This window comes from Xenopus tropicalis, chromosome 2 (genome assembly GCF_000004195.4).
Source record: "Xenopus tropicalis strain Nigerian chromosome 2, UCB_Xtro_10.0, whole genome shotgun sequence".
Taxonomy (NCBI): domain Eukaryota; kingdom Metazoa; phylum Chordata; class Amphibia; order Anura; family Pipidae; genus Xenopus; species Xenopus tropicalis.
Window position 1 is genome coordinate 89,621,182 of NC_030678.2, and position 27,682 is coordinate 89,648,863.

General features: G+C 38.8%; 2 protein-coding genes across 4 annotated transcripts; both read right to left on the minus strand.

The window, feature by feature from the left end:
- Positions 1–1,721: 1,721 nt before the first annotated feature.
- tmem50a (transmembrane protein 50A) lies at positions 1,722–11,482 on the minus strand. Of its 2 annotated transcripts, XM_012956319.3 has the most exons (7): positions 11,336–11,482; positions 9,349–9,452; positions 6,800–6,912; positions 5,546–5,613; positions 4,647–4,739; positions 3,925–3,985; positions 1,722–1,996 (listed from the first exon to the last, which is right to left on the minus strand). In XM_012956319.3, exons 2-7 carry the CDS (start codon positions 9,439–9,441, stop codon positions 1,951–1,953), a joined length of 474 nt encoding a protein of 157 aa, XP_012811773.1. In that variant the 5' UTR covers positions 9,442–9,452; positions 11,336–11,482; the 3' UTR covers positions 1,722–1,950. The 2 variants fall into 2 exon arrangements, with proteins under 2 accessions (XP_012811773.1, NP_001096521.1); NM_001103051.1 differs by lacking the exon at positions 11,336–11,482 and having other exon boundaries at positions 9,349–9,446.
- Positions 11,483–15,208: 3,726 nt separating this feature from the next.
- On the minus strand, positions 15,209–26,029 carry LOC734071 (microsomal glutathione S-transferase 3-like). Of its 2 annotated transcripts, NM_001045747.1 has the most exon segments (5): positions 15,209–15,312; positions 15,725–16,888; positions 18,369–18,441; positions 20,781–20,900; positions 25,813–25,955. In NM_001045747.1, coding segments are annotated over 4 exon segments (426 nt in total). In that variant the 5' UTR covers positions 25,945–25,955; the 3' UTR covers positions 15,209–15,312; positions 15,725–16,787.
- Positions 26,030–27,682: the final 1,653 nt, after the last annotated feature.

A 27,682-nucleotide genomic window follows, 5' to 3' on the forward strand; every position in this document is an offset into this window, starting at 1 on the left:
TAGCTTTATGCAAACACACAAATAAATTAGCAGAACCTCATTGTACAGCTGAAATTAAGCTGGCCATTTAGCACCTTTACCAAACAAGAGGATCTTTGCCAACGTTTCCCTAGTGATATCACCAAATATACCAACCACCGGATTGGATAAGGAATATTACTTAAAGAAATACTGTCATGGGAAAACGTTATATTTTTTTCAAAACACATCGGTTAATATAGCTTCTCCAGTGGAATCCTGCATTGAAATCTGTTTTCAAAATCTCTTGATACTTAATTTTGAAATTTCACATGGGGCTAGCCATATTCTTCATTTCCCAGGGTGTCACATCCATGTGACATGTGCTCTGATAAACTTCAGTCACACTTTACTGCTGAGCTGCAAGTTAGAGTGATATCACCAACCTGTCAGCAGCCGATCAGCAGAACAATGGGAAGGTAGCAAGATAGCAGCTCCCAGTAGATATCAGAATAGCACTCAAAAGTAAGATATCCAAGTTTGGCTTGGGACTCCTCCAGTTACACGGGAGTAGGAGAAACAATAGGTTATCTGTTCTAATGTGTAGCGCTGGCTCCAGCACAATGCACTGAGATGGCTGCCTGCACACCAATATTACAACTAAAAAAAATACATTTGTTGGTTCAAGAATAAAATTTTAAATGGTAGAGTGAATTATTTGCTATGTAAACAGTGTAATTTAGAAATAAAAAGTATACCATAAAAATCATGACAGTATTCCAATTAAAGGTGAAAAGCAGGTGAGGATACCTAAAGGTGGGGAAAAACCTTAATCGTCTGGTTTCTGAATTCCCCACTTTGTTTGCTGCCTGCCCTGATCTTTTGCTTGAATACGACTTTGAGTTTTCCTAATCCCTTGGATACTTCAAATTGAACTATCTGAACACAGCTTGCTCCTTGGTCCTGACTTCAACCATGGCGAGGGCCATTGGCATATCAAGTGGTAGGCAAAATTAGGCTGCCACAGTCATTTCGCCCATGGACCAATGATAAGATCAAACTTGTCCGACAAGACCACATCCACAATATCTTATCTAGCCTCATGCATTTGACTTCATACATTGGCTGCTCTCTTGGCCTAGAGGGACTGAGTTGGTAGTCAATATCTGCCCTTGATTGGCTAGCTTTAAAAAACTAAAACCATCATAACCACTGGGTCCCTCTCCAGAGGCCTCTAAAACCACACCCCTGGAGACCCCCTAAATGTGGTCATTTTGCTGTACTTTGTTCTGAAAAACACAGTAGTGCAGTGGTTGATGGTATCATTTTGTGCTGCTTCCAGTTCTCTTTTCTAGTTGAGAGCCTTTATATAATTAGGTCAGAATTATCCAACATTAGTCTCATGCCCTCCAATGACCTTTATAACTCACAGCCTGCTATTACTTTATTTGATACAATTAAAAAAATGGTAGAAATATATATTGTAATCACAATACAAGGAAGTTTAATGTGTCTCTGACACTTAAATTAAAGTACAGGTATAGGAGCTGTTATCTAGAATGCTGGGACCTGGGGTTTCCGGATAAGAGACCTTTCCATAATTTGGATCTTTATACCTTAAAGGTGGTCATACCCTATAAGATCTGGTCATTTGGCTTCAATCTGCCCGTGTATGGCCACCTTAAATCTGCTAAAAAAATAATTTAAACTTTAATCCAATCCAATAGGATTATATATGTGTATGTATAAACAATAAGAAAATGTTTTGTTAAACTGTTTTACTTCAAAGACAAATTTACATTTACAAAACATGACAAACAGCTGTTAACCAAACAAATAAAAAGTGCAAAAGCTGATAATAAAAGTATTCAGTGGTAAATATTTCCAGTACTCTTGAAAAATAAAGGGTGTGTTTTAGCTAAAATGGATTATTATTAGGAATGTGTTAAAAAAGGGAAAAAAATGGAAGAAAGATTTTTCTGTGGAGTTGTTTTACTGCCATAAATCTTCAGTCCGGCCAAATTTGAAAACCAATCCCCTATAAAAAGATTACAATTATTACAAAAAAGCAGAGCAATACAATCATATGGAAAAACAAACAATCTGATATAATTTTCCAATATTTTCAATAATCCCACAACAATCATACTTGGATTTTAGTCTATAGGAGTAGGGAACTAGAATGCTAATTTGTAAATGCAAATTTTAGTGCACCGTACAAATCTGCATTATATGGTAACAAAAATGTGCCACCTTCAGTTTGGAATCCACAATGACAACAAGGAAGCAGCAGCCATTGTATAGAAGCTGTTATCAAGACAAGCTTTGAATCATGCCAAAATCATTTTTATATCCGAGTACAAAGGACCTGATGCACATGCACAGGCTACGCAGTTAAAGGCAGTAAGGAGGGCAGTGATATCTAGGAAGTGCAGAAATTAAAGTGAAAGTGATTGCTGTGCCTAAGGCTTAGAGGTAGGGAACGCAATATACAACTGACAGCTGAAACTTTTAAATACATTAAAACCATGCATGTATGTTTCAATTAAAAACAAAAAAACAAATTAGGGTTTCATGTTTAATTTGAAAAGGACTTTTGTTATACAGCTTATGTCTGGGTGACAGGTTCCCTTTAATCATAGGTTAATAGCATGCAACAAGTAAAGGTTTTTGTTCTGCGATGATAATAATGTTCTTGAATAAACTTTTCTAACTCACTGAATACTGTCCAGTTTTTGAGCCTGGTATAATCTGTTCCCTTTGCTGAAGGCCTGTGGCATGTGCACCTGGTTCCCTTGTCAATTGTGACAAGTTTCAATTATTACCCCAGGGAGATGATGTCTCTGAAGCTGGCATTTGGCAGAAGCCCAACTAAAGTTTGGACTGACTGCATCCCTAGAAATTATTCATGTCAGCAATATCACTATCCATGAGCTCTGAAATACTCTACAACTGCTTTATCTCCATGGGGGCAGGGGGAAGTGTTTTTATATTATATACTGTAGCCAAATTAAACTATCAAGTTAACAGAGAACAGAACACCATGTAGCATTTTCACTAAGATACACATTTTCTTCTTGCCAAGGTTCACATGTATTTTCACTGGGACATTGCTTATTTACTAAGTATCTAAATATGAATGCAATGTGCCTAAGTTTGCTATCATAAATATTTTTTGTAACTACGCCAGATAATTTTCCCCATAACATTTTAATCGTGAATATAGGCTGGCAAATATTGACATTAACCAATAATGTATGAGAGATATTAGAATGTTGAATATGTAGATAAGGAGATGCAAAAGTGGCTGTGATATCTTTATAATGGTAGTTCACCAGTCAGGACCTGGCAAAATAAGTTTGTAAGTTCATTAGTGCAAAGTTAACTTGCCAGAATTTTTTGTACTCATATTAAATTGACAATGCTGTGGCAAGCCTTTTAGTACATCTGCTCCCATATGAGAAGTATCACTTTTGAAGTTGTCATTTTTATTTTTAACAGTAATTCAGTTAAACTGTATTATATAGTTGCAAACAGTTCTAGAAACCAGAAGGAATGGTTTAGGTTACATACTAAATAAAAGTAAAATAAAAGTTTAGTACCACCACTGATTAACTCTTTTCTTCCCCTTTAAATTATACCAGAACTTCTATACTAATGACAACATTTAATTGCTGTCATAAAACCTACTTTGTTCAGTTTGTTTGAAAATACATATTATGACCTGACACTTCTCCATGCTCTTTAATCTACAGTGCCAGTTGATGGGACTTCCTCTGTTCCTCAAGCTGTGCTCAACTCTTACCGCCATGTGTATCCTCCCCTGTTAAGTTCACGGCCTGTGCAACAGGGTAGAGCCCATCGCTTGCACACTACAGAACAGAAAACTAGTGCAATTTGCACACAAGGCCTACAGAATCACCAAGCAGTCTGCAGGATAATATCTGCAGTTAAATATGTACATACCCAAAGAAAATAAAAGCGTTCTGAAAAAATATGGCAATTCCTGGATATACCACCACACTACCTGTAAAAGGGAAAGATATTTTTATAGATGTATGACAGAAATATGCAAATTAAGCAGTCTAAAAGTAATGAGCAAATTAGTTATATTGGAGAATACACTGCCTTATGCACACAAACATGGAAATACTCTCTCATGTGACTTTGTGTGACTTTTTTTTTAGGTTATGGATTGCCTAAACAAATCACATATTACATCTGCAAATTCAAGTATACAAAAGAACCAACTTTTTTTTAAATTGTATCCCACTGTAGAATAAATTAGGTGAAGGCAAAACCCTGCAAGATAAATATAATATATTTATATATATTATATAATATTGGGTGCTTACCTTCTACTTGGAGCCAAAGTAAAAGGCTGCACACATGTTAGGCTCATTTACCAACTCTGGACAAAAATATTGCACCTAGGCAATGATCCATCTACCTATCTGTAATTAGGTTTGTTTAGGCAGCACTGAAAACAAAAAAATTGTTGGTTGCTATTATCTACAGTGTCAAGTGATGGGACTTCTGTTGGGACTGCAATAGTGCATATTTTGCTCATGGTTAGAAAATGGGCCAGCATTACTCCAGTATGAATGCAACATAAAGCACCAGGAAATACATGCAACAATTTTGTTTTTATTCTTTATACAACCATGCAAAATAGTTCACCAACCTACCATTTGCCACATAACCTCCAAACAAAATCCACATGGATGCTATCAGAGAACCGAAGGCCAACATGAAGCCAAGAAAAAGCCAAATACGAGCACCTTAAAAAAAGAAGTTATTGAGTGAAATATATGTTATTAGACAAAGACAATTATTTACATGTATTTTTTTCTCTTCTCCAAACTGTTCTACTGGTTGCTCTTGTAAGTATGAAACAATTTCAGGCACAATAAAGAGGAATAAGGAGACAGCAGCCTCCTACTGCAAAACGGTCATGAAAAGTAATTACTCAGCTTTATGAAATGTTGAATTTACCATCTCAGGTAGGGTAGAACCAACAATGTTTGCCATATTATAGTTTCCAGGTCTGAAAATATTTTTTTTCATAAACAAATATGAAATTGGACAAAACAGGAAACCTATTTGGCCAATGAACCACCAGCATCTAGATGTGACACTATCCAGTAAAGAATGTGGCTGGTGTTGACTTATGTGAATTATCTGAGGGATACCCTCAAACACTTCTCTTTCTGGAGTTGTGGGCATGCAAAAAATAATCTGGTTGAGTAAAATTAGTGCCCCCTTGCTTACTTTTCAAAGCTCATTACCAAAAGCGGTCAGAAGAACTGGGACACTGAAGTTTGCATGCACATTGAAAAATACAAAGGCCTATAGCAAATACTGTTATCTAAGGAGTTAGCAGCTTTAGGTAGGAAACTCTGAAAATACAGATTATTTAACACATGCCTGTGCCACTGTGGTTCCCCCAGCTACAGTGTAGGAATTGCCAGCCCACAGCTCCAGTGAGTGAAGTATTTGGGGGTCATATGACCATTAGGGTAGCACACAAATTAACCTTGGTGGCACAATTATCATTAGACTACCCCAGTATGAATTTATTACTTACCAGTTTGCCCCATGCACCCCTCACTGTAGCTGTCTCCACGAACCTGCCCATTGGACACTGCATTTATCCTGTTTAAGCACAAAAACAAAAGAGAAAAAATACATATTATATATTTACGAACAACATTCTGGGTTTATAAAACACAAACGCACACAATTACTAAAATAAAGGACTATGCATGACATATAGCACATAACAGATTTTTTATTTTTATATCACTACCTACCTTGGCGAAGCACAATCTAATGTCCCTACTATGCCCAAGCACAAATCAATTTCAGTAATGGAAAAAAACAAAACCACACAGAGAATATATACCCTTACAGAAAGTTCATTGCTTAAAACTGAGAGGCTCAGAGGTGCTGCCATCTAGGGGCAGTCACTCAAGTTGCATTAGTTAAAACACATGAATGCTAAAGTGGCTGCACCAACAGCAGATGTCCAGTTGATATACATATGTTCAATATGCCCATGATGTCCCGTGACATCAGCAACTCAAAGAGATAATCCACATTTCAGGCCTAGTCTGTTCACCTTCCTTTCAGAACAGTAACATTTATTTCTACTTCTGCATCCATGCAGAAGTTACTTGCATCCAGCCATTCATTTGAATGGGATCCACCCTAAGCCATTTATATGCCACCTAGCGTACAAATATGCATGCAAAAAGCATATTTATGCATAAGTAGTTTTGGGGAAATTCAGTTACCAGGGACCACGCAAGGTAAAAGACAAAATTTACCTAATTCGAGCTCTGTGGATTCTGAGCTCAACAAGACTCAAAAACCTGAACAAAAAAAATCACAGGTTTTTTTAGAGACTTTTACATGGGAACATTATGAAGGAGTACAGGAGGAAAGGGGGATGCAGTTGGGAGAGATATCTCTTTACAGCACAGAAAAACAAATAATTGCTTTTACAACCAAAAAACTACCAGGGTAGTAGTGACCAAGGCTAGCTCTAGAAGAGAATTCATCCAAGTCAGGGGGAATCTGCATACAGAGAATTTTATTCTCTCTCATTAACAGGTTTCAGATGACCTAAAGCACTTCCCTGTCAAATGTACAGAAGGTGATCTGGAGCAATTATCACCAATCAGAACACTGCATGAGCCATTGCCCTTAATATTTTCACTTGACAAACCCAAAAAGAAAATAATTTTAAAAAAGCGCATGAGCACAAGATGAAGTATAAACAATCTCCTAGATGCTGGGAAAAACAATATATATCAGATTTCAAGAATAATTTACTTACATTAAAAATGCAACAGTGGCTATCACACCACAAGCATGGTATGAGTGATTCAGATTTTCTGTTTCGGGATAATTAACAGCAGCATCAATGATGATCCACCAGCCTGTAAAGAACTGAAAAAAAATACCTCATTCAGAAAACACACAATTAACAGGAACACTCTGCTCTTTATCAGCAACCATACATATGCTAAGCTTAAAGGAGACATATTGGATAAATGGAAAACCCCTAATTTTGTAGGCAATTATGTATAATATATGGTTCTGGTTTCACTTTTGGCTAAACATAAATCCTATCTGTAAAAACGGCCCCTTTATTGGAGCTCCCTATAGATCCTATCATTTTTCTGTCTGTATTTCAAGGGTGGGCGTGTCCTAAAAGTCCCTGCCAGAAGCACAGCAGGAGGGGGATAGGCAATCACAGCCTTAAGGTGCCCATACACTATAAGATCCACTCGCTTGGCGGTGTCGCCAAGCGATGTCGCCATGCGAGCGGATCTTCACTCGATATCCCCACCTACGGGTGGGCGATATCGGGTAGCAAGGGACTTAAAAATAATCCGATCGTTTGGCCCTGGGGCCAAACGATCGGATTACATTTGAGTTTATGGGGCAGTCGGTTCGGGGACCGCATCAACGAGCCAATGCGGTCCCCGATCCGACTGGATTTTCTAACCTGGCCGATCGAGATCTGGCCAATTTCAGGCTAGATATCGGTCGGCCAGGCCGCTCTGTTCTGCCCATACATGGGCCGATTAGTCGGCCCGTGTATGGGGGCCTTTACACTCACACAAGCAAAGACAGGCTTCAGTTCCCTATCAGGTCAGTCTAGCTGCTGATTGGTTCCTATCCTACAGTGCCGTGTACTGAGAGCCGCCGGCTCCCCAGCACATCCAGAGAATTCAGCCAGCAGGAAGTGGAACAGATTGGCGGGACTAGTGAGGTCTTGGTGGAATTTCTCAATAAATCAGTCCGAAACACAACTTTTTTTTAAGCACAATCCTTCTCTATTTAGAGGAGTATAATTCTCTGGTAGAATCTTAATTTTTATATGTCTCCTTTAAATATGTCTATGAAGATTCTCATTCATCCAGGTCATGATATACAGTATCTAGTAGAATTAAGTCTAAAACAACTGGACTTTTCTGAGTTTTTCTTGAAAACGTTTCACCACTCATCCGAGTGGCTTCTTCAGTTCAAATGACTGGTAGGGAATTCCCCGGTAAATTTTACTGTCACTCTTTTGAGGACAGTAACGTGCATATTTTGGACCGAGAGGACAGATGGTTTGAAAGAGGTGTGAAAGAGGCCATTTATGCCAGCCTGGAAAAACCATCCCTGAACAGAGGAGGGGGCCTGAGACACCGCTTGTCACCAACATACAATGGCGCGTTGACATCCTTACCCCGGCAGTTTCACAACAGTTCACACTTCCAGTCATGTACTTTGAAGGATTAACACCTTCATCAATGAGAATCTTGGTACCATTGTGATTGGATCATACCTTCTTACACCTGTCAGTTTCAGCTAACACCTAACTGAACAAGTTCAATGGAACCATTGTGATTGGATGTCTGTGACTCTACTACCATCAAGAGTTTAAATACCGGGGAATTCCCTACCAGTCATTTGAACTGAAGAAGCCACTCGGATGAGTGGTGAAACGTTTTCAAGAAAAACTCACAAAAGTCCAGTTGTTTTAGACTTAATTCTACTAGATTCTCCTTTAAATAGCTCTTTCACTGGTTAGCATCCATGGGGAGCACAGAACACATATTCCTATAAGACATATCAGACTGAGCAGGATGTGATATGACATCCTGATGCTGCAAAATATTCAGAGTGGTAAATGTGAGACAGATCTATGTTTAAAGGCAACTGAAATCTGTGGGATGCCAGGTTAAAGCTTCTGTTCTTGGAAAATGGTCTGTATTTACTGTGTATCTGCTGTACATATGGACATTTGTAAGTGTAGGGCTGGATCATATGATACTTTGTCTGAAATTTTACATCTTGTTAGCTGAGACAGATACTTGAAGGTGCGTTACATCCCTTGACTTGCATTTTGCCTAGCTGGGAAGGAATAAGTAATTTTTTAGAAGAGGGAAGAAAGGTTAGTGAAGAAAGGCTTTATCTGCACCAATAGGCCTATAGTACTTTGATCATTTTAAGCTGGTGCTCAATCCACAACTGGCATAAATTGCCCAGATGTCTTTTAGACAGGTTTTAAAATCCTGTTGATTGTGAACTACAAGCATTGATATGGTCATTCCCCAAAAATTCAGCATAGGCCTGCAGTATTATCTTACCATTGGCCTCTGGAAGACAGGTTGTGGTCACCAATGAGCAGCTTCCTAAATAAATTGCCAGCTTAAGAAGGGTGTGCCTGTCACTATCACTCCCAGGATATTTTATGGAAAGCGGTGACAGGTGATGGATTTTTTGACTGCTGCTGTTCACTTGAGCACCCTTATGTACCATAGGCATTATGCTTAGCACAATTTCACACAGCCTCTACTCTTACAGTTACACAAAACACATTGTCCTTACTAGAACACCAGCTGCAACAGAGGCCACTGTATTTCTCTTCTCGCCCCAATCAATGCATTCTGAGCATCTCAAGTTGTCAAAAAACCCAGACATCTTGTAAAGACCTGTTGAGAAAAATACAGTCAAGTGAAGATATCCATATATTCAAGAAATAAGTGCATGGATCTGCAATCTACTAAACACCATGTATGCAAAGGGCCTAAAACTAAATGATACAATTTTGTTTTCAGACTTTCAGCAATTTATACATAAATGAATGTACAGGTATGGGATGCCTTATCAGGGACCCCGTTATCCAAAAAGTTTTAAATTGCAGGAAGAAGAAGGTCCTTTCCCATAAGTACATTTTACACAAATAATTGTGTATTTTTTAAATGATTTCCTTTTCCTCTGTAATAATAATACAATACCTTGTACTTGATTCAAACTAAGCTGAATGAATCCATATTGATCATAAACAATCCTATTGGGTTTTTTAATGTTTACATAATTTTAAGAAGACTTAAGGTCTGGTGATCCAAGTTACGGAAAGATCCCTTCTCTATAAATTCCATGGTCCCATGCAGCCTGGATAATAAATTTTACCTGCACTGAGAATATTCAATTCATCTATATACATAGAAGAACAACTATATACTTGGTAAGGGGTATAAATGTGTTAGCCAGAGAAAGACACTCTTTTGGAATGCCATCAGCTCCGATATCTATCAAAAACACATGCTGAGCCCAACATATCAAACACAACATGCAACTGTTATAGTCTGATCCCACATGAGGCTGTTTCTTGGCCCTCATTTTTCAGTCCCTATGTTGGCATAAACCGTCTTCTTATTTGCCTGCACCCAGAACCACTGCATTAACCCGAGTGCAGGCACATGTGCTGGATATTGGCCCTGAAACACAAGACTTTGCATTTTGCAGCCGATATCCACCGTGTGTGTTTGCACCCGGGACGATGCAATGGTTCCAAGTGCAGGTAAGGAAGAAGGCTGATGGCAGCATAATGGCTCTGCCTCCATTTTTCCACAGGCTGAGAATCAGCCTGAAAATATCCAACAATTCTTACCCAATACTAGGGGGCTGATTTACTAACCCACGAATCCGACCCGAATTGGAAAAGTTCCGACTTGAAAACGAACATTTTGCGCAACTTTTCGCGTAAGTTTTAACGCTACGAAAAATGCGCAACTTTTACGCAACTTTCGTAATGGATACGAAAAACTCGCGTTTTTACGCAAAAATCGTATTGGTAACGAAAAATTCGTAAAGAATCCGAAAAAATCGCAAAACATACGAAAAAATCGCAAAATACCGATCATTACGAAAAAAACACAATCGGACTCATTTCGACCCGTTCGTGGGTAAGTAAATCAGCCCCTAGGTCTTTTTGCTTTTTACCAAGAAGGCAAACTCAACTTTGTGAATTTAAATGAATTGTTTATATTTTGTATGAATTTAATAAATATGTGGTAATAATAATAAAGTGTAAGTGAAGTTATTTACCAGGCATTTAAACCAAAGTTGGGTAGCCCAATGTATTCAATGCAGTTAACAGAAGGCTTATGGTTAACATAGAGAGAGAACTGTGGTTGAAGTGTTTACATGGGATGGAGGGATGCTACAAAATCTGATAAAGTAAACTCAGATAGTTTCTGGTTTCACCTGTCTGCATCTGACATATATTTATTTCAATAGTAAACAGTCTGTACTTCTGTAGACTTTCTAAGTCAGATGAAAACCCACCATTCTGTGCCCCCCTCTGTCAGTCATGTTGGAACTTGCACTTTACAGATCAAATTTGATTATACTTTATATTATGTTTATAAGAACACCAGACTTGTCAGTGTGAGGCCATCCAACAAAGGCTGCTGTTTAGCGTGGTACTTAGACAAAGGTAGTGCTTCGCTACCTTCAGCCACAAACCTTTATTTTGACTACAGGATCTTCCATAAGATACCTTAGAATAAAACACACTATAATCACATACCGGCCAATAGTCGCGCTTCCCTGAACACAGTCTCAGTATCAGTTCGCCGATAGAAAGCTTCCTAGCTCTTGCAGAACAACAAACCCACACGTCACATGCTTCCTCTCACGGGACTGTGACGTTACATGCTTCTTCTCACGAGACTGCGTGACGGCGCACGTATATGAGTGCAGTGACGTTTCACGTAGCCGCCTTTTGTGAAGTCTGTGGATTAAGGAAGTTGTGCTGGTGTGTGTGGCACATGACTAACATATAGTAGTGTGTGTGCTTGACAAGTGGAAGCGGGAGCTTAGTCTCGCAGTGTATTTACTTTATCTGCTCACAGATTTGTCAGTGGAAGAAGCACTGTATTTTTCGTGTTGGTTGCCGGCCATAACTGGTGCCTTAGGGGGTCTTTTCTCCCAATGTTTGGAGAAGTTTAAGTCGTTTATATTATCTGCCCGCTGTGCCGCTTTGGATATTGGAGGGTGCAGTTGATGCACCTGAAGTCTATGCTCCCAGTAGTTAATGAATTGTAGTGTTGATTGCTTGGGGCTTTTAGGTAGACCCTTGTGTTTACAGGGTAACCCTTTTGAAATAAAAAATAACAAAAGTGGTATAAACTTGGTATAAAAGTGGTTAACTTTACATATAAATACCTCCAACTTTTGCTGAAGAAAGAGACAAAAGTATTTATTGTTCTGCTGGTTAGCAGTGGTACTTGTTATGGTTACTCTCAGTAGCTACCATAGTTATCAGCAATCAGGCCTCAAGCAGCCCCCATCTGCCAACTAAATAATGTCTGTGCCGCTTACATCAGCCTCTGTGGCATTTGCCAGAATCCACAGATTGCCAGTATGGGCCTGCCAGCAATACCCCCACCAGGGTCTCTGCTCCCAGTATTTAATTAAAAGTACAATTCATTTTTTTGACTGCTCAGCGTTTCAGCTTATGCCAGGGAACAAAAAATGTTTCTGTGGTTGTCAACAATACCTGCTGCCATCAGAACCTCATATCACGAAAAGGATATAATTTTTGTGCAGAGATAGGTCAGTTTTTTGTACTTTGAGGGCCCTAGTGTGGTTTTTGCCACAATTTGGGGACAGAACAAGGGCTAATTTAGGAGAACACTGGGTATAATTGACTTTTTGAGTCCTGTCTACTAGGTCCCTTAAAAAAGTGCCAGTTACTTCAGGCTTTTGGTAAACTTGCCATGCCCCAGTAGTGACTGATTTCAGTATCAGTTGCAAAATCCGTGGGTACCCAAATGCAATTTTCCATATAATTTCTTCTCGGCTATGTGGGCAAAAAATAAAGAACAATGTAACAAAAAGTAGAACAATGTTTTTTTAATTTTTGCTGCATTAGAGCAGATCACAATAAGTGATGCTAAAGTAACTGATGCACAACATAGCTGGTGGGTTAGTGCCAGTCAATATTGGCCATTACTGTGCCAATTAAGTCTGCAGGGTTAGTGCAATTTTTTGATGCTGGCATTAAATTCTGGCCTTAAACCACAGAATCTGTACAGTGTGATAGTAACTCTTGCAATCAGGGTCACTCCTCTAATGATGGAGGATGAGAACCTCATGTGCAGTGTGGGTAAGGGGGATAGCAGCCCCATCTGTAAATAATGAACCCCTTCCACCAATAAATATGGATTCTTGTTTACAACTTCCTTTGTTGTGTCAATCACATTCACAAATTTACATGCAACAATTTTAAGTACCGGTAACTCTTATTTGTGTTATATGCAAAACATATGCCGTAAGCACTATCCCTTTATCCATGGGAGGATTTGCAAGGTGACATTGTCCCAGATGCCAACAAGGTGACCTGCACTTGCTCCTGTTATGATGACTGGGTGACCTGTCAGAGCCCCTGCCATGGTTGCATTTATGAGGCCAGGGTGACTTTATTAGGCACCTTCTATGACTTTGCCTGGGGCACATACCATCTCTGTGGGGGCCTTTTCTATTTACTAATCAGGAAGTGAACAATATAAACTAACCTAATCACATCCAGTAATAAACACTTCTCAAGAGCCTGTGACAGTGTCTTCTATCACCACTTCTCATATATGCATATTGGTTGAAGCCTTTAAACTACTAGCTTAGTACTGAAATTGAAAACAGGAAGTGATTTGCAAGAGAAGTAAACCAATCGCTCGTCACAAAGTAATGGCTTGTTTTTTCCCTGCCATTTTTGTAGTGTGCATCCAATATTTTTTCAGCATTGAAAATAACTTTTTGCAGTGCAGATTCTTCCATTACCATTTAAACAGATATGCAACCTGATATATGGTTACTCAGGATAAACACTAATGATGGGGTAGTTATAGGTGTAGTGTCCTTTAGGTCTGCCAGTGACACATGCACACAGTTCATACCCAGATTTTCTGTTTAGAAGAGCAACTCACTGGTTTAGTGTTTCAACTGACATTATGTTAAAGTGATCAGGCAAGGATTGTACAGCTGTGTATATACATATACTGCTATTTCCCCTGCCATACATTTCATATATGAAATCACAGCAGTTAAAGAACTCTTAGAAGTCATAGTCATATAAGTTATAAAAGAAGTCATAGTGTGTACTTTAATTCCTGCACAAGGAATCAATTTCGTACATTAATAAACCTATGGCCAGGTGTAGCTCTCTTTTTTATGTGTTTTGACACTATATTTTTCCCAGTATACTTCCACTCATTAGAGAAGTGATCCCCAACCAGTAGCTCGGGGGTAACATGTTGCTCACCAACCCCTTGGGTGCTGCTCTCAGTGCCCCCAAACCAGGTAGTTTTTTTAATTCCTGACTTGTTGGCAAGTTTTGGTTGGATAAAAACAAGATTTACTCCCAAATAAAGCCTCCTGTAAGCTGATAGTGTGCATAGAGGCTATCTAATAGCCAATCTTAGCCCTTTTTTGGCTGCTTGATGAACTTTTATGATGATTGTGTTGCTCTGGAAGTCTTTTTACATTTGACTGTGGCTCACGAGTATTGAGTACCCCTGCATTAGAGGATTACAAATGTTATGGTTTTAAAGGAGAACTAAACCCTAAAAATGAATATGGCTAGAAATGCTATATTTTATATACGGAACTTACTGCACAAGCCTAAAGGTTCATCATCTCAAAGCTAGCAATGGTCAAGGCTGTTACAGTTATCAGAGAAGCCCCCGATCTTGGATTCTGCTACAAGTGTCAGTGACAGAGAGCTGTTGAGAAGTTCAGTTTATATATTTTAGCCATTACATCCGAATTACCAAATTCCCCCAGCAATGCTGTGGTCTCGTTAATTTGCATGCAATACAGCTTGCAAGTATTAGAGTAGAATCAATACCTACCCTAATCTGCTACTATGCTGTGACTTGCTGGTCAGGTTTACCACATGACCAGCATGTCACAGCATAGTAGCAGATTAGGGTAGGTATTGATTCTACTCTAACTCCATGCATTAGTCCTCTAAATAAAGTCTTGCACAGTTATGCTTTCTCTAGTTACAGATTTGTAATAGGTGGCTCACAGGGGCCAGAGAGAAAATGTAACACATAAGCGGTTGTAGCAGCAGAAAGAATTAATGAATTCAAATAAAATATGGCGACTGCAAAGCAGAGAGAATGGCAGCACTTCAAAGTGTTTTAGGCTGTACTAATGAGTGGAACAAAGGCTATATTTATGTATTAATATAGTTTCTTCCCCTTTAGATATCTGGGGTTGTGCATTTTTGGTGTCCAGTGAGCCTCTGGTTTTTTTTTTTGGTTTTTTTTGTCACTTTAAATTTTAACATAACTTTGCTTTTTTGTGATGTGAATTGAGACATCTTTGGATCAGATACTGAAGAAAAGACAAACAAATAACATTTCTAATATTGAAAAAAAAACTCAAAAGCACTATACTTTGTCAAAATAGCTTTTATTGTTAATTTATTGTAACGGGAGAAAAAGGCTAGTTTGAGTCTTGCCAGGCTGAAAAGAAGCAATTAAGACGTTAAAGGAACAGTAACACCAAAAAATTAAAAAGTGTATAAAAGTAACTAAAATATAATGTGCTGCTGCCCTGCACTGGTAAAAGTTGTGTGTTTACTTCACAAAGTCTACTATAATTTATATAAATAAGCTGCTATGTAGCCATGGAGGCAGCCATTCAAAGGAGAAAAGGCACAGGCACATAGCAGATAACAGATAAAACACTATTGTATTCTACAGAACTTCTGTTATCTGCTATGTAACCTGTGCCTTTTTTCCAGCTTGAATGGCTGCCCCCGTGGCTACACAGCAGCTTATTATATAAATTATAGTAGTTTTACTGTAGCAAACACACCAGTTTTACCAGTGCAGGGCAACAGTGCATTATATTTTTATTACTTTAAAGCTCTTTCATTTTTTAGTGTTACTGTTCCTTTAAGCATCAGCCAAAGCTAGTAAAAGAACATCAAAAGAACAGAATGACCCTACCAATGCTAGGATATTACACATATATTATCTGAGAAAGCACATGTAAAAGAATATGGCTAAGGCAAGGTTATACAGGTACACCAAAAGTGAGTCACTATTATCCAATATTCAACAAAATGGTTTCCAACAATGTAATGTGAACTTTCCAAACTTCAAAATACTGATTAACTCCAAGAAAATATAAAGGCTGTTATCAGAAGCATATATGAAATCTTTATCCATAAAACGGTCTATACTTCCTTAAACTTTATCCATAAAACGGTCTATACTTCCTTTTGGCAATTGTTCTCCCTTTGTCTACTACTTACAAATCAATAGTTCTGACAAAATTCTCAAGACTCACAGCGTAGTTTACTGATCAACATATGTGGCTGCAGCAATGCAGTGAGCATTTATTTATATAACTGCTTATACAGAATTATGTGTAATTCAGAAAATGTTTAGCCCAAGTACAAATGATGCTATGCAAGAAGCGATTAAAAGAAACAGTTTGTGGATATAGATTTGGACATGTTTGGAAATGTCTTAGTTTTCAGTAAAACAGACTACCCGGTAAGGAAGAATTCAAAGGAAGAGAAAAGGGGCACAGCATGCTGGCATGTGATAGTAAACTTTTGCAGAAGGGAACATAACCCAGGAAAGTACAATCCAGGCAATGAGGCTGCAAACTACAAAATTGAACAGCAGGCTGACAGTTAAAAACAGACAAATAAGCTGGTTATTATGGTGAACTCTCAATTTTATAGGAACAAGTTTTAGATAATGACCGACGACATTCCCCTGTCCGTTTTTCTAAGACCGCTAACAAGTGCAGACTGTCACATTACAGCTATTAGGGTAAAAAAATGTGTTAAAAATCTAGCAATTAAAAGCAATAGTCTGGGTATTCTCTGGACCATTTTATGTCCCATATAACAAAACAAAGTAAAAGATAACAATCTAATAATATGCTTTTCCAATGACATACAATGAAATAACATTACAGGAAGTGTTCCCAGGTAAGCTGAAAGGCAGGTTTAATTAAATAATTTGGAGAAGCTGTAGAGCAGCGGCTATAGACAGCAGCATCAATCCAAAATACCCAATGTAGCCATAAGCTGCCTTCATTCTCTTCTGGGGATCTGAAAAGAGCAAAAGAAACATTAAATGACATGTGGACAAACTTGTATTTTCACGCAAAGAACAAGTGGAACAGTGGCTTTCTAAGTTTACACCCTTTTATGTACTACTCCTTTAAAGGAGAAGGAAAGTCTAAGTCACTTGGGGGTGCCAAAATTTTAGGCACCCCCAAGTGACTTAAATCGCTTGTTAGGGGCCCCCGGGGTAGCAGCAATCGCTTCCTTCTTCCTGATCGCGTGCATGCGCAGTAGAGTGAAAAGCCGAAGTTTGAAATGAGAAGTCGGCGTTTCACTCTACTGCGCATGCGTCTGTCCCGGACAATTGGCTGTAGCGTGAATAGGGAAGGAGGAAGCGCTCGCTACCGGTACCCCGTGCTGGTGCTGTTTTCTCCTAACAGGGGCACCAGCCCGGGGTAAGCAATTTAAGTCACTTGGGGGTGCCTAACATTTTGGCACCCCCAAGTGACTTAGACTTTCCTTGTCCTTTAAAACTGTGAAATCTTCAGTTACCCGTATTTTTTTCCCTCTATCCTTATACAAATCATGTAGGTTACTGTCTGTGCTCCTGTTTTAACTGTTTTCTAGAAAACCCTATATATTGTTCTTAAATGCAAGACAGTGTATATATACACTTTACAGTGCACACTGCTAAGGATTATAGAATGACTGCAATTCTTGATTAGAAGTATACACTAATTTGTGATGAATGACAAGTTGGCTGTAGCTGCTAATTTGTAATGTAATGAAAAAGCTAGCTGCTCTCTTAGAATAGTACAATATGCTGTTCCAAATACCAGTGCAAAGACCAAAGGTAACCATACACACTATAATTATGATCTTTCCCACCACCATTGGTCATAGGAAAGTTCTATGTCCACTTTACCAATGTTAAGAGCATTAACATTGGTATATGGGCATTATATAACATACTAACACTGATTTATTAACATATATGGGCAGGTTTATCAAAATTTAGATGTGGAGTTTTAGAGGTATTTTCTAACACAACTAAACTTAAGAATGAAAAATGCACAAGTGTTTCCTTATTTATTAAAAACCGCAAAAAAAAAAGTGAACACTGAAATGCGGGAAAAAAAAACGTTAATACCTTAAAGTGTTACATCACTTAAATAGCACAAATAGTCCCCAAAAATAAAAGACAAAAAACGGAATACTTCGAAGTGAAAGTACCACAAGAAAATTGCCCAGGACAGCTCCAACTGATTTCTACATTACCTGACAGCCTTTAGATGGCGTATTTTTAGAATTGCAGTTTTGATGTATAATGGTGAAAAAATTGCATTTTTAATAGAGAAAAATCTTGAATTTTACAACAAAAAAAATGATTGTGGTAAAAAATACGACCATTGGTAAATCTGCCCCAAATAGTCATATAGTGTGCATTGTGTCGTTTTTCTATTTTTGGTTGAATTTGACAAATCACAGCAAACCTCAAGCTCCTATACGACTGATATATTCTTACCGCCAGTGTAATATCCCCAGGCATATGAAAATCGGCTAGTCACCCAAATTGCTCCAAGAACTGCAGCAGCGAGCTGGAAAAGAAAAATATAGCAAACATATTATTTCAAATAATTTAAACACCAGGATCTGTTAAAGGACAAGGAAAGTCTAAGTCACTTGGGGGTGCCAAAATGTTAGGCACCCCCAAGTGACTTAAATTGCTTACCTTGTACCCCGGGCTGGTGCCCCTGTTAGGAGAAAACAGCACCAGCCTGGGGGAACCTGTTGCGAGCGCTTCCTTCTTCCCTATTCACGCTGCAGCCAATTGTCCGGGACAGACAGTAGACATGCGCAGTAGAGTGAAACGCCAACTTCTCTGTTCAAACTTCGGCTTTTCACTCTACTGCGCATGCGCACGCACGCGATCAGGAAGAAGGAAGCAATCGCTGCTACCCCGGGCTGGTGCTGTTCTCTCCTAACAGGGGCACCAGCCCAGGGTAGAAGGTAAGTGACTTAAGTCACTTGGAGGTGCCTAACATTTTGGCACCCCCAAGTGACTTAGACTTTCCTTCTCCTTTAATACCAAACAATCACATGACAAATTTACCATGTGATCTCAGCAGTCAATAAAATGCTTTTCTTGCTCATTTTCAGACTGAGATCAGATTTGATTGTGATGTTTATGTGGCCTTGGCCAATCATCTGTAGTGAAACTTTTGATTTGCTTGTGGCCAACTTTAGCAAAAGCCACTTGGACAATTTTTGATTTAGTATGTTTTACTAAATTTATTATTTTTTATTAATTTTACTGCAGGATCAGAACAAGAATATTCAGTTGTACATGAATGTTATTTAATGTTCCTAAAATTATTTGTAGCTACAGTAGACCCTGGCCCCTAAACTGGCCCAGCACTGTTATACAATGTGTCTAAAAGAAGGCATTTTATCAGATTTCCAGTTTAACAATTGTATAATGAATTCGTATTTATCTATGCATGAGAATCATTTGTAAACAACTCCATCATCCAAATTGTGTTACTGAGTAATATTTATAAGGTACTTCTGTGTTTTTCCATTGTAATTTTAACTCACGGGTTCATGAGTTATACTAAGCAGCAATTCAAAATAGATATACTGAGAGGCTTTAATTTTATTATTGATTTTTTTTCTCATTTGGGCTTTTTATAATTTAATTTTCCATTCTGACTTCTATCCTGCTGCCTGGCAGCCAAGGTATTTAAGCCCTATCAATCAGACCAGTAATTTTAATTCCAAGGCCAAGTGCTGCAGTACCATAAAGGTAAATCATTTCAAAATCAGAGTAGAAGAAACACTAATTGCAAGTCATCTTTGAATTCCACCATCTACAGTATTAAAAGTTAATTTTATTGTGAACTGCAAACTGCTCCTTTTATGTTGTTATAAATTTGTGTGCTCTAAGAAGTTTAGTTTGCATTTTTAATGACTGATGGCCTGTGTAGGTCCACAGGCTTTATAAAAATAACAGCAGGAGTCTTTTTAACTAATTTGTACCACTCACTTATCTGTTTAGTTAGATTTTTGGATACACAGCAGTCAGCTGCAACTTACAGGTTGCCTTTCCAGGTGAATGTAATGCAAAACACTTAAGGGGCACCTGTCATACACTGAAATAGTTTCTCCCCCTTCCCCCACTAGAACTGCAGCCTAATAAAGTCTGCACTCCATTTGGAGGAAACAGTATTTTAAAAAATAAATAAAAAGCCCCCACCAATGCTAGGCCACCCGCACTGGGTGGAAGCTTCTGGTGCAGGATGCCATGGTGTATAGTGTGCATGTGTATTGGGAGTGAGTCTCCCCACACTTGCTCATGCCTATGCCACATGCATTTGCATAATGAGTGAATTGTGGCACTTGCTCATTATGTGCATGGGTGGGCTAGTATTAGCCTGTACCTCTGGTAGGAGCAACAGTTTCAGGGTCACAGATGCCCTTTAAGGGTTAAGATATGAGGGTCTGTTTCACAGTTAGCAAAGTGACTGAATCTGCCAAGGTGCCTCCAATTGACTCAAATGTGAACCACCTCATTCTCTTCTTAACGAAAGAATATATTTCAGCAAGCGGAGAAAAACACACCTTCAGCCTTAGGGTGAAGACACAGAGCGAATAGTAGCAGCTACTTGTCACAGCTACTAAAATAGACAATACTGATCATTTACTGATAACTGTCTGTACATGTGTTTTAGCAGAGGCAATTCTCAGTATTGACTATGGCAGGGTATTTTCTGGCATTTAGTAGCCATGAAAATTTAGCTGCTACTAAGTAGCTCCGTGTGTCTTCACCCTTAAGGACAAAGTTTGCACAAAGCATTCTCGTACGTTTCAGACCTTACTGGCATCATCTATATCTACTGTACACACAACACTTCTATATATTTTTTTTCCCACTTACTGGAAATGCAAGCCCAGCTATAAGCTGGAAAATAACCCACACTGGATACACCTCCATAGTGTTCTGATGTGCTCTCTGGACACAATTAAACATTTGGTCTTTGGAGTACATCTCAGGATACTAAAACAAGAGAAGAGGACAAAGATAAACATACATTAATAAAAAATATATGTAAGGTATATTACATTATATGTTATTAAAAGGTACATTTATTTTTAGTGTTATAAATATTATCCTTTTTAATCCTTTATTTAACAGAAACTGTTCCTGCACTGCTGCCTGGAATCCCTGTGTCTCATTTAATAAGAGTGAAAGAGGTAAGGAGGCTTAGCTGCAGCAAAGTAAATACATGAACATAAAACTATATGAAATGAGACCTCCTGATGTGACTGCTATTAAATATATAAAAAATATATATATATATATATAAAGGATTTTTAGGGCCCCCAGCCTGCCTGAGGTTCCACTGGATAGTTTGAATATTATCATTTTTTTTTTTCAAAGCCTACCCTGAAACCCACTTTAGGGAAAGCTCAAGACTAAACTACAGAGATGATTGTGTAGGATGGAGTCAAATCAGCATCCTACAGGTCAACACATAATGGAACTGATACAAAAATCTGATGTGTAAACTACATGAACAAGTTGCCATCCAATGCAATCCACAATGACATGAACAAAATATCAGTATAGTGGATTTCAAGTGTGCTTACCGCTAGCACCACATTCCCCAGAGTTTCAGTAAAAGGAGTTGCACAAGAACACAAATTGCAGGCTGGCACCAATCTGAACTAATTAGTTAACACCAGGAGCCTTTCACTGTTGCATTATAAAAATACATTTATTTTAAATTATAAATATAAAACAAAAACACCTTACATGTTTTGCGTCGCCAAGAGAAGCTTATGATGAAATGTTTCTTGGCAACACAAAATGCTTAAAGGTTTTTTTGTTTAACATTGATAATGTAAAATAATTACATTTTTTATAATACAATAACGAAAGGCTCCTGGTTTTAACTAACTGGTCCGTATTGGTGCCAGCCTACAATTTGTGTTCTGATGCAACACGCTGTCTGAAGTGAACACCGCTGATGGTGTGTGACTGACTTATTTTTCTCATTGAAATAAACTGAATGCCAGATGTAAATGCAGGAACAAAACCCACCTTCTAACTTTATCTGATCCGACTTACATTACAGCAGTGCGGATAAGATTTTGTAGGATCCCACAAAATGTCATCCTGTTGCCTGACAAGATTTAGGGGGTCAGATAAAGTCTATGTTTCTGTAGTGTAGCCCTTAGACCTAGAGTTTTCTCTGCATTAGCCACCTAGCAGCAGAAAACAGATTCTGTTAATATTAATAAGTTGTAACCAAACATAAATAGATGAATACGAGCAATTAAATGAATCTGCCAAAAAAAAATTCAATATTAAAGAAAAGTAACATTATGTCATGTTTTTTTTTTTAAACATTATTTACACAGTACATTTTTTTTGCAACACTAATTGAAAGTGAAGTGAAAATGTGTGGTCCACGAGCAGAAATCTGGCCTAGGAATAGATATATGGGTCACCAATACTCTGATTTTCAAAAAGAGGTGTTGAGCCCCAAAGCCTGGTATTTGTAGTCTTAAGTTATTAATATCTAAAACCACTACAAACAGAAAATGTACGTAAACTGCAAACGTTTACATCAAACTATTTTTTGGTTTACATTCCCCTAAATATCATTTAGGCTTGTGTAGTTAGTCTCAAAAACAAGAGTAGCCCAGGAATGATACAGAAAAGAGCAGACAGGGAAGAATATCACATTTGTAGTATAATCTGATAATCAGGTGGATGCAGTTCACAGAACTGCATTTAGATCTTTCAAATGGTCAGGTCAGGTACCCCCAATTCCAACCTGACTGCCCAGTTAATTAAGACATTATTGGGAACAAATATGTACTACGGCAATAAGAGTCACTTGCATCTATTGGCACTCTGTGTGCCAATCTCCTAGGTCGTCATGGTTTGATGAACAGCATGCAACGTGCATTGAGTGTTACTACTATGGGGCACATTTACTAATCCACGAATCCGAATCACGAATGGGAAAAAATCGTATTGGAAACTAAAATTTCGGAAGATCGCATATATCACGAAAATGCTTACGAAAAAAATCGTATTAGTCACGATAATATTGTATTGGCGATCCGAAAGTCCCAAAATTTTCGTACCGAACAATTGTAAACAGCGGTAAAACCTTTCCGATTTTTTCGTGCAAACGTCCGAAAAAGTCGTGCGCCGTCCGAAAGTCATGTGGACGCCCCAAAAAAATCGGCGAAAATACGCTCGGATCGTTCGCATCAACGCTTGAGCGTTCGTGCTTTTGTAAATGTGCCCCTATGTGTGCTATCCTTTGTGTGTTGCTCCTACATGTAAATGGCCAACACCTAAAAATACATGCCAAAACTGTAGCTGCATGCCACAAGCGATGCAATTCTCACCCATATCGACTAAAGAAATCAGGGATTTTACTCAGATGAAGACACTCTAAGTACACATACATAAATCATGTGCAAGGTGTGGCATGAGCTATTAGACTGGCACCCCCAATTATGTTGGTGATCTGGGGAAAAAGCTGCATTGTGTGTAAAATACATGGTACTTGCTTTCATGAACAAGTTCAATTGTCTAATATTAAAAATAATATGTACTGTAATTATATATATGTGTAATATGTGTCCTACAAGATTTTACAAGCCTGAGGAACTTTATGGGGGCTATGGGCCATGAGTCCATTGCATCAGCAGATGAACCTGTGCATGTTTGAGGAAGAACAAGGGTGATATTCATTCTAAACAAACCCAAAGACCCATTTATAAATACACTTTATAAAAGAGAAGATTTATAATGTGCAGCAGAAGCCAAATTATTTTTTTCTAGGGCAAAATATTGTTTTAGTGTAAATGTTCTACAGGTTAGCACAACCTAGGTACTAGAATACTAGTTCAGTTATTTAAATTCTTTTAAGTGTTTTTTTAGACTTTATATTTTCAGTTAATAAATGGGAATGTGTTTAAACTTGCTGTATTACATTAAGCTATACTGCCTGTAAGAAGGAAATATTTGTAGTCAGACAAGCAGAGAGACTCTGGGATGAGGCAATGCAAGGCACATTTTCTCTACATTCAGCATGACATGGCAGTTTTTAACACCATAGTATTCCACTTAACCCTATGTTTACATAAAAATCCATAGAAAATATGGAGGCTAAAATGGACATTTTAAAGTGGCTGTTTAATTATAAGTAGAGGATTTACAAAAATGGCAATTAAAAAGCAGTTTGTTTCCTTTGTTGGTATTTTATAAAGATATACTTTTGTAGTAAAATACACAACATTGAATTTGCATTAAATGAATGGCTTTCACTGAAATTTCTAAATGCCAGTCTAGACAAAACTCCCTGAAATGCCATCCCACCGGCTAGAATGTAAATCGCCGGTGGGATGGCATACACGGCACAGCAATTTGCCGAAATTGCTGACGTTGCCTTGAGAGGAAACTTCGGCGATTTCGGCAAATTGCTGTGCCATGTATGCCATCCCACCGGAGATTTATATTCTAGCCGGTGGGATGGCATTTCGGGGAGATTAGTCACTCGCTACAAGGGTCATTTGTCACGCGGCAACTAATCTCACTGTCTGTCACAGTCCTAACAGTCCAAGGCAACAACAGCCCATTAGCAGGGAAGATTTGTGCCCCCAAAGATGCCCCAGTAGCTCCCCATCTTCTTTTCTGCTGATTCACTGCACATGCTCTGTGCTGCTGTCAGTCACTGAGCTTAGGGACCGACTTACAATATACTGTATATCCCATAACAAAAACTTAGATTCTTAGTTTCAAGTTTAGTTTCCCTTTAACTTTGTGGTGTGGCTTTGCAGCACATTTAAATTAAACTGTCGCACCAATCTGTACAAAATTGTGTAACTTAATTGTTGTGCTATAAAATCCCCTCAGCCGCCTCCAGAGAGTTCCTATGGAAAACCGGCGATGGGGATGAGGGGGTACGCGGCTGCAATGTGTGGAAGTGATGTCACACAGTCCCTGCACAACTTGTCACTTCTGCCAACTAGGGGACACATTTAGGTCTAGTGCCTGGGGTAGCACCACAACTAAATACAGCCTTGGTCCTTACAAAAGATTCTGACCATCTGCTGATCTCTGCATGTACACTGCAGAGGAGGTGGTCCGTGATAGCATTCTCCAGAAGGGATAGGTCAAAGTTAACTCAGGAAAAGCCCCATTTTAAATTATGAATATAATTCCAACGATGGATGTATGCTTTTGCAATATATTTAGGGGAAACTCCTTCTTTAGAAAGTAGTAAATCCTACCACTTTGGTGTAAAGCAGCGATCACCAACCAGTGACTCGGGGCAACATGTTGCTCACCAAACCACGGGATGTTGCTCCCAGCAGCCTTACTTTTGGCGCTTACTTTTGAATTCTTGGCTTGGAGGCAAGTTTTGGTTGCATAAAACCCAGTGTAATGCCAAACAGTCTTCTGTAGGCTGTCAGTGCACATAGGGGCTACCAAATAGCCAATCATAGATATTCTTTTTGTGCTTGTGTTGCTCCCCAACAATTTTCCCATTTGAATGTGGCTCACAGGTATAAAAGGTTGGGGATCCCTGGTGTAAAGTACGCAAACCTGGCTTTCTACGTAGATTTTAACATAATCTCAATCCAGTCATCAAAAGTGCATGTTGGAAAAGTGTAATGTAACTGTTACAAAGCATATTCTTGTTACAATACACTGACGTGCAAGTAAGTACGCCCCCCCCCCTCCCAGCCCGCCATTACAGGCGTTGTCACCTGTCACTGCCCCTCTAGGTAAAACAGCTCGAACTACTAATACACCCTCAGCATCCCAGTTGCAAGCCGTAGAATGATGTGAAGACGCCTGGGCGAAACAATATTCTGCAATCCAGTTTTACACAGGGCAAAATGAACATAACAAGCACCCCCCCCACCGTCCGGTTTACCTTTACTCCGTACTTCTTCCTTGCCCCCATCACCTTCATGCTCAGGTACATTATCATAAACACGCTGTAGATGTAAGTAAAGATCACATAGGCGAAATTACTTGGGAGCACATCGTGGACCGTGGTTGCCATGATTGCTTCAGATATTCAGCCACCACTTCCCAGAGTTTTCTGTATTACAGCGCGGCTGCCCCAGCTCTTTATCTTATGCTGCTTCTAGTCACGTGAGTGGGCGGAGCCACAACAGCTGGATTAGTCCTGCTTTGTATCTTCCACCCTCCCGCCTTTAGTAGTAAATATTTGTGAAGAACGATAAGGGGTGCAGTGACTTTGACCTTTCACACTGTATTTTAAGACGTTTATTTAATTACTTAAGCAGGTTGTTCGACAATAGAAGGGATATTGTCATAAATAAAATGGATTTTGTACGTTTGGAAACTTTCCAAGACTAGTTTCAAACTTATTTGAAAAAAATGTAAGACAAAACAATTGCTAATGTTGGCACACCTAATTTATCTAGTCCCTCTTATTTGTACTACTGCTATTTATGCCCTAATTAAATAAAAATGTAACAATACGGTGATGTAAGAAACAATCAGCAGGGCATTCCACCTCTTTTGCCAGTTATTGGTTGCTTTGTATGTAATTTTCTGTTCAGTGTATAAACCCATTTATTGTATTATACACACAATGCAGAATATGTTGGTGTGTTAATGCATGTTAATGATAATATACCTAAAGGGCTCATCAAAAGCATATCATATTTATGAGCACATTTATCAAACTACGACAGGTCCGATTAAAAAAAATTAGCATTTTTTCTAAAGTTTACAACTTTTGCACATTTTCTGCGATATTTTGGTTAATTTTCGCAACTTTCGTACTTTGCAACAATTTGCGCAACAAAATCGTATTTGTCGCAACAAGTTCGAAATTTTCGGATTCATTCAAGCTTCGGTATTGTGACTTTCCTTGGGCCAGGTTGGAGCTGCAGAGTGCCATTGAGTCCTATGGGAGGCTTCCAAAATCATGTACTGAAGGTTCAAAGTTAGAAAGGTTTCCACCGTTTACAGTCGTTCGGATACGAAAATTTTGTGACTACCGGATCGCAACGATCGTTTCAATACGAAAATATTGGATCGTAAGTACGAAACCTTTGTGTGCAAATGAACAGACTTTTTGCAAACATCAGAAACTATCGGATTTCTTGATTCGGATTCGTACTTTAATGAATCTGTCCCATAGTGTGAGCACTGTTGGACTGGCCCACCAGGATACCAGGAAAACTGCCGGTGGGCCCAGATGTCCCAGAAAGCTCAGGGTGGACCCTCCTGCTACTGACCATTTGGTCTGCTTCATGGTCATTCCCTATTTGTGAATGGGAAGAAAGATGTTAACATGTAAATAAAAAGACTAGGAGAATAAAGAGGTTGGGTGAGGAAAGGAGGAAAAATAGTTCGGAAAGTGGGCCTAGGTTCTAAGGTTTTCTGGTGTGAGTTGTAGTTTATCTTAGATATAATCATACAGACTAATGTAGGGACCCATAGGGTTAAGTGCCCTATGGTCTAGTATCCCTACCTCTTCACATCCTAACTGTTATTGGGCAGAGCCCTCTACACTCAGGTTACAGTTCTTAAGCTATCCCTAACAGGTTTAGCCAGGTTAGCCACTCCCCTTGCAGACTATATAGTGTCTTGCAAGGGGGAGTGTTGTCCTCTTTGGCTGCCGTTGTCTCAGGCATCAGACCACTGAGCCTGGAGGCATAAGGCCCCAGTAATAAGAGTCATCTACCATCTAAAGTCGGGGACAGGACCCTGTGAATGAGCATTAGCCAGCACAGTCAGTTCTGTTATAGCACCCTCTAGGAGTG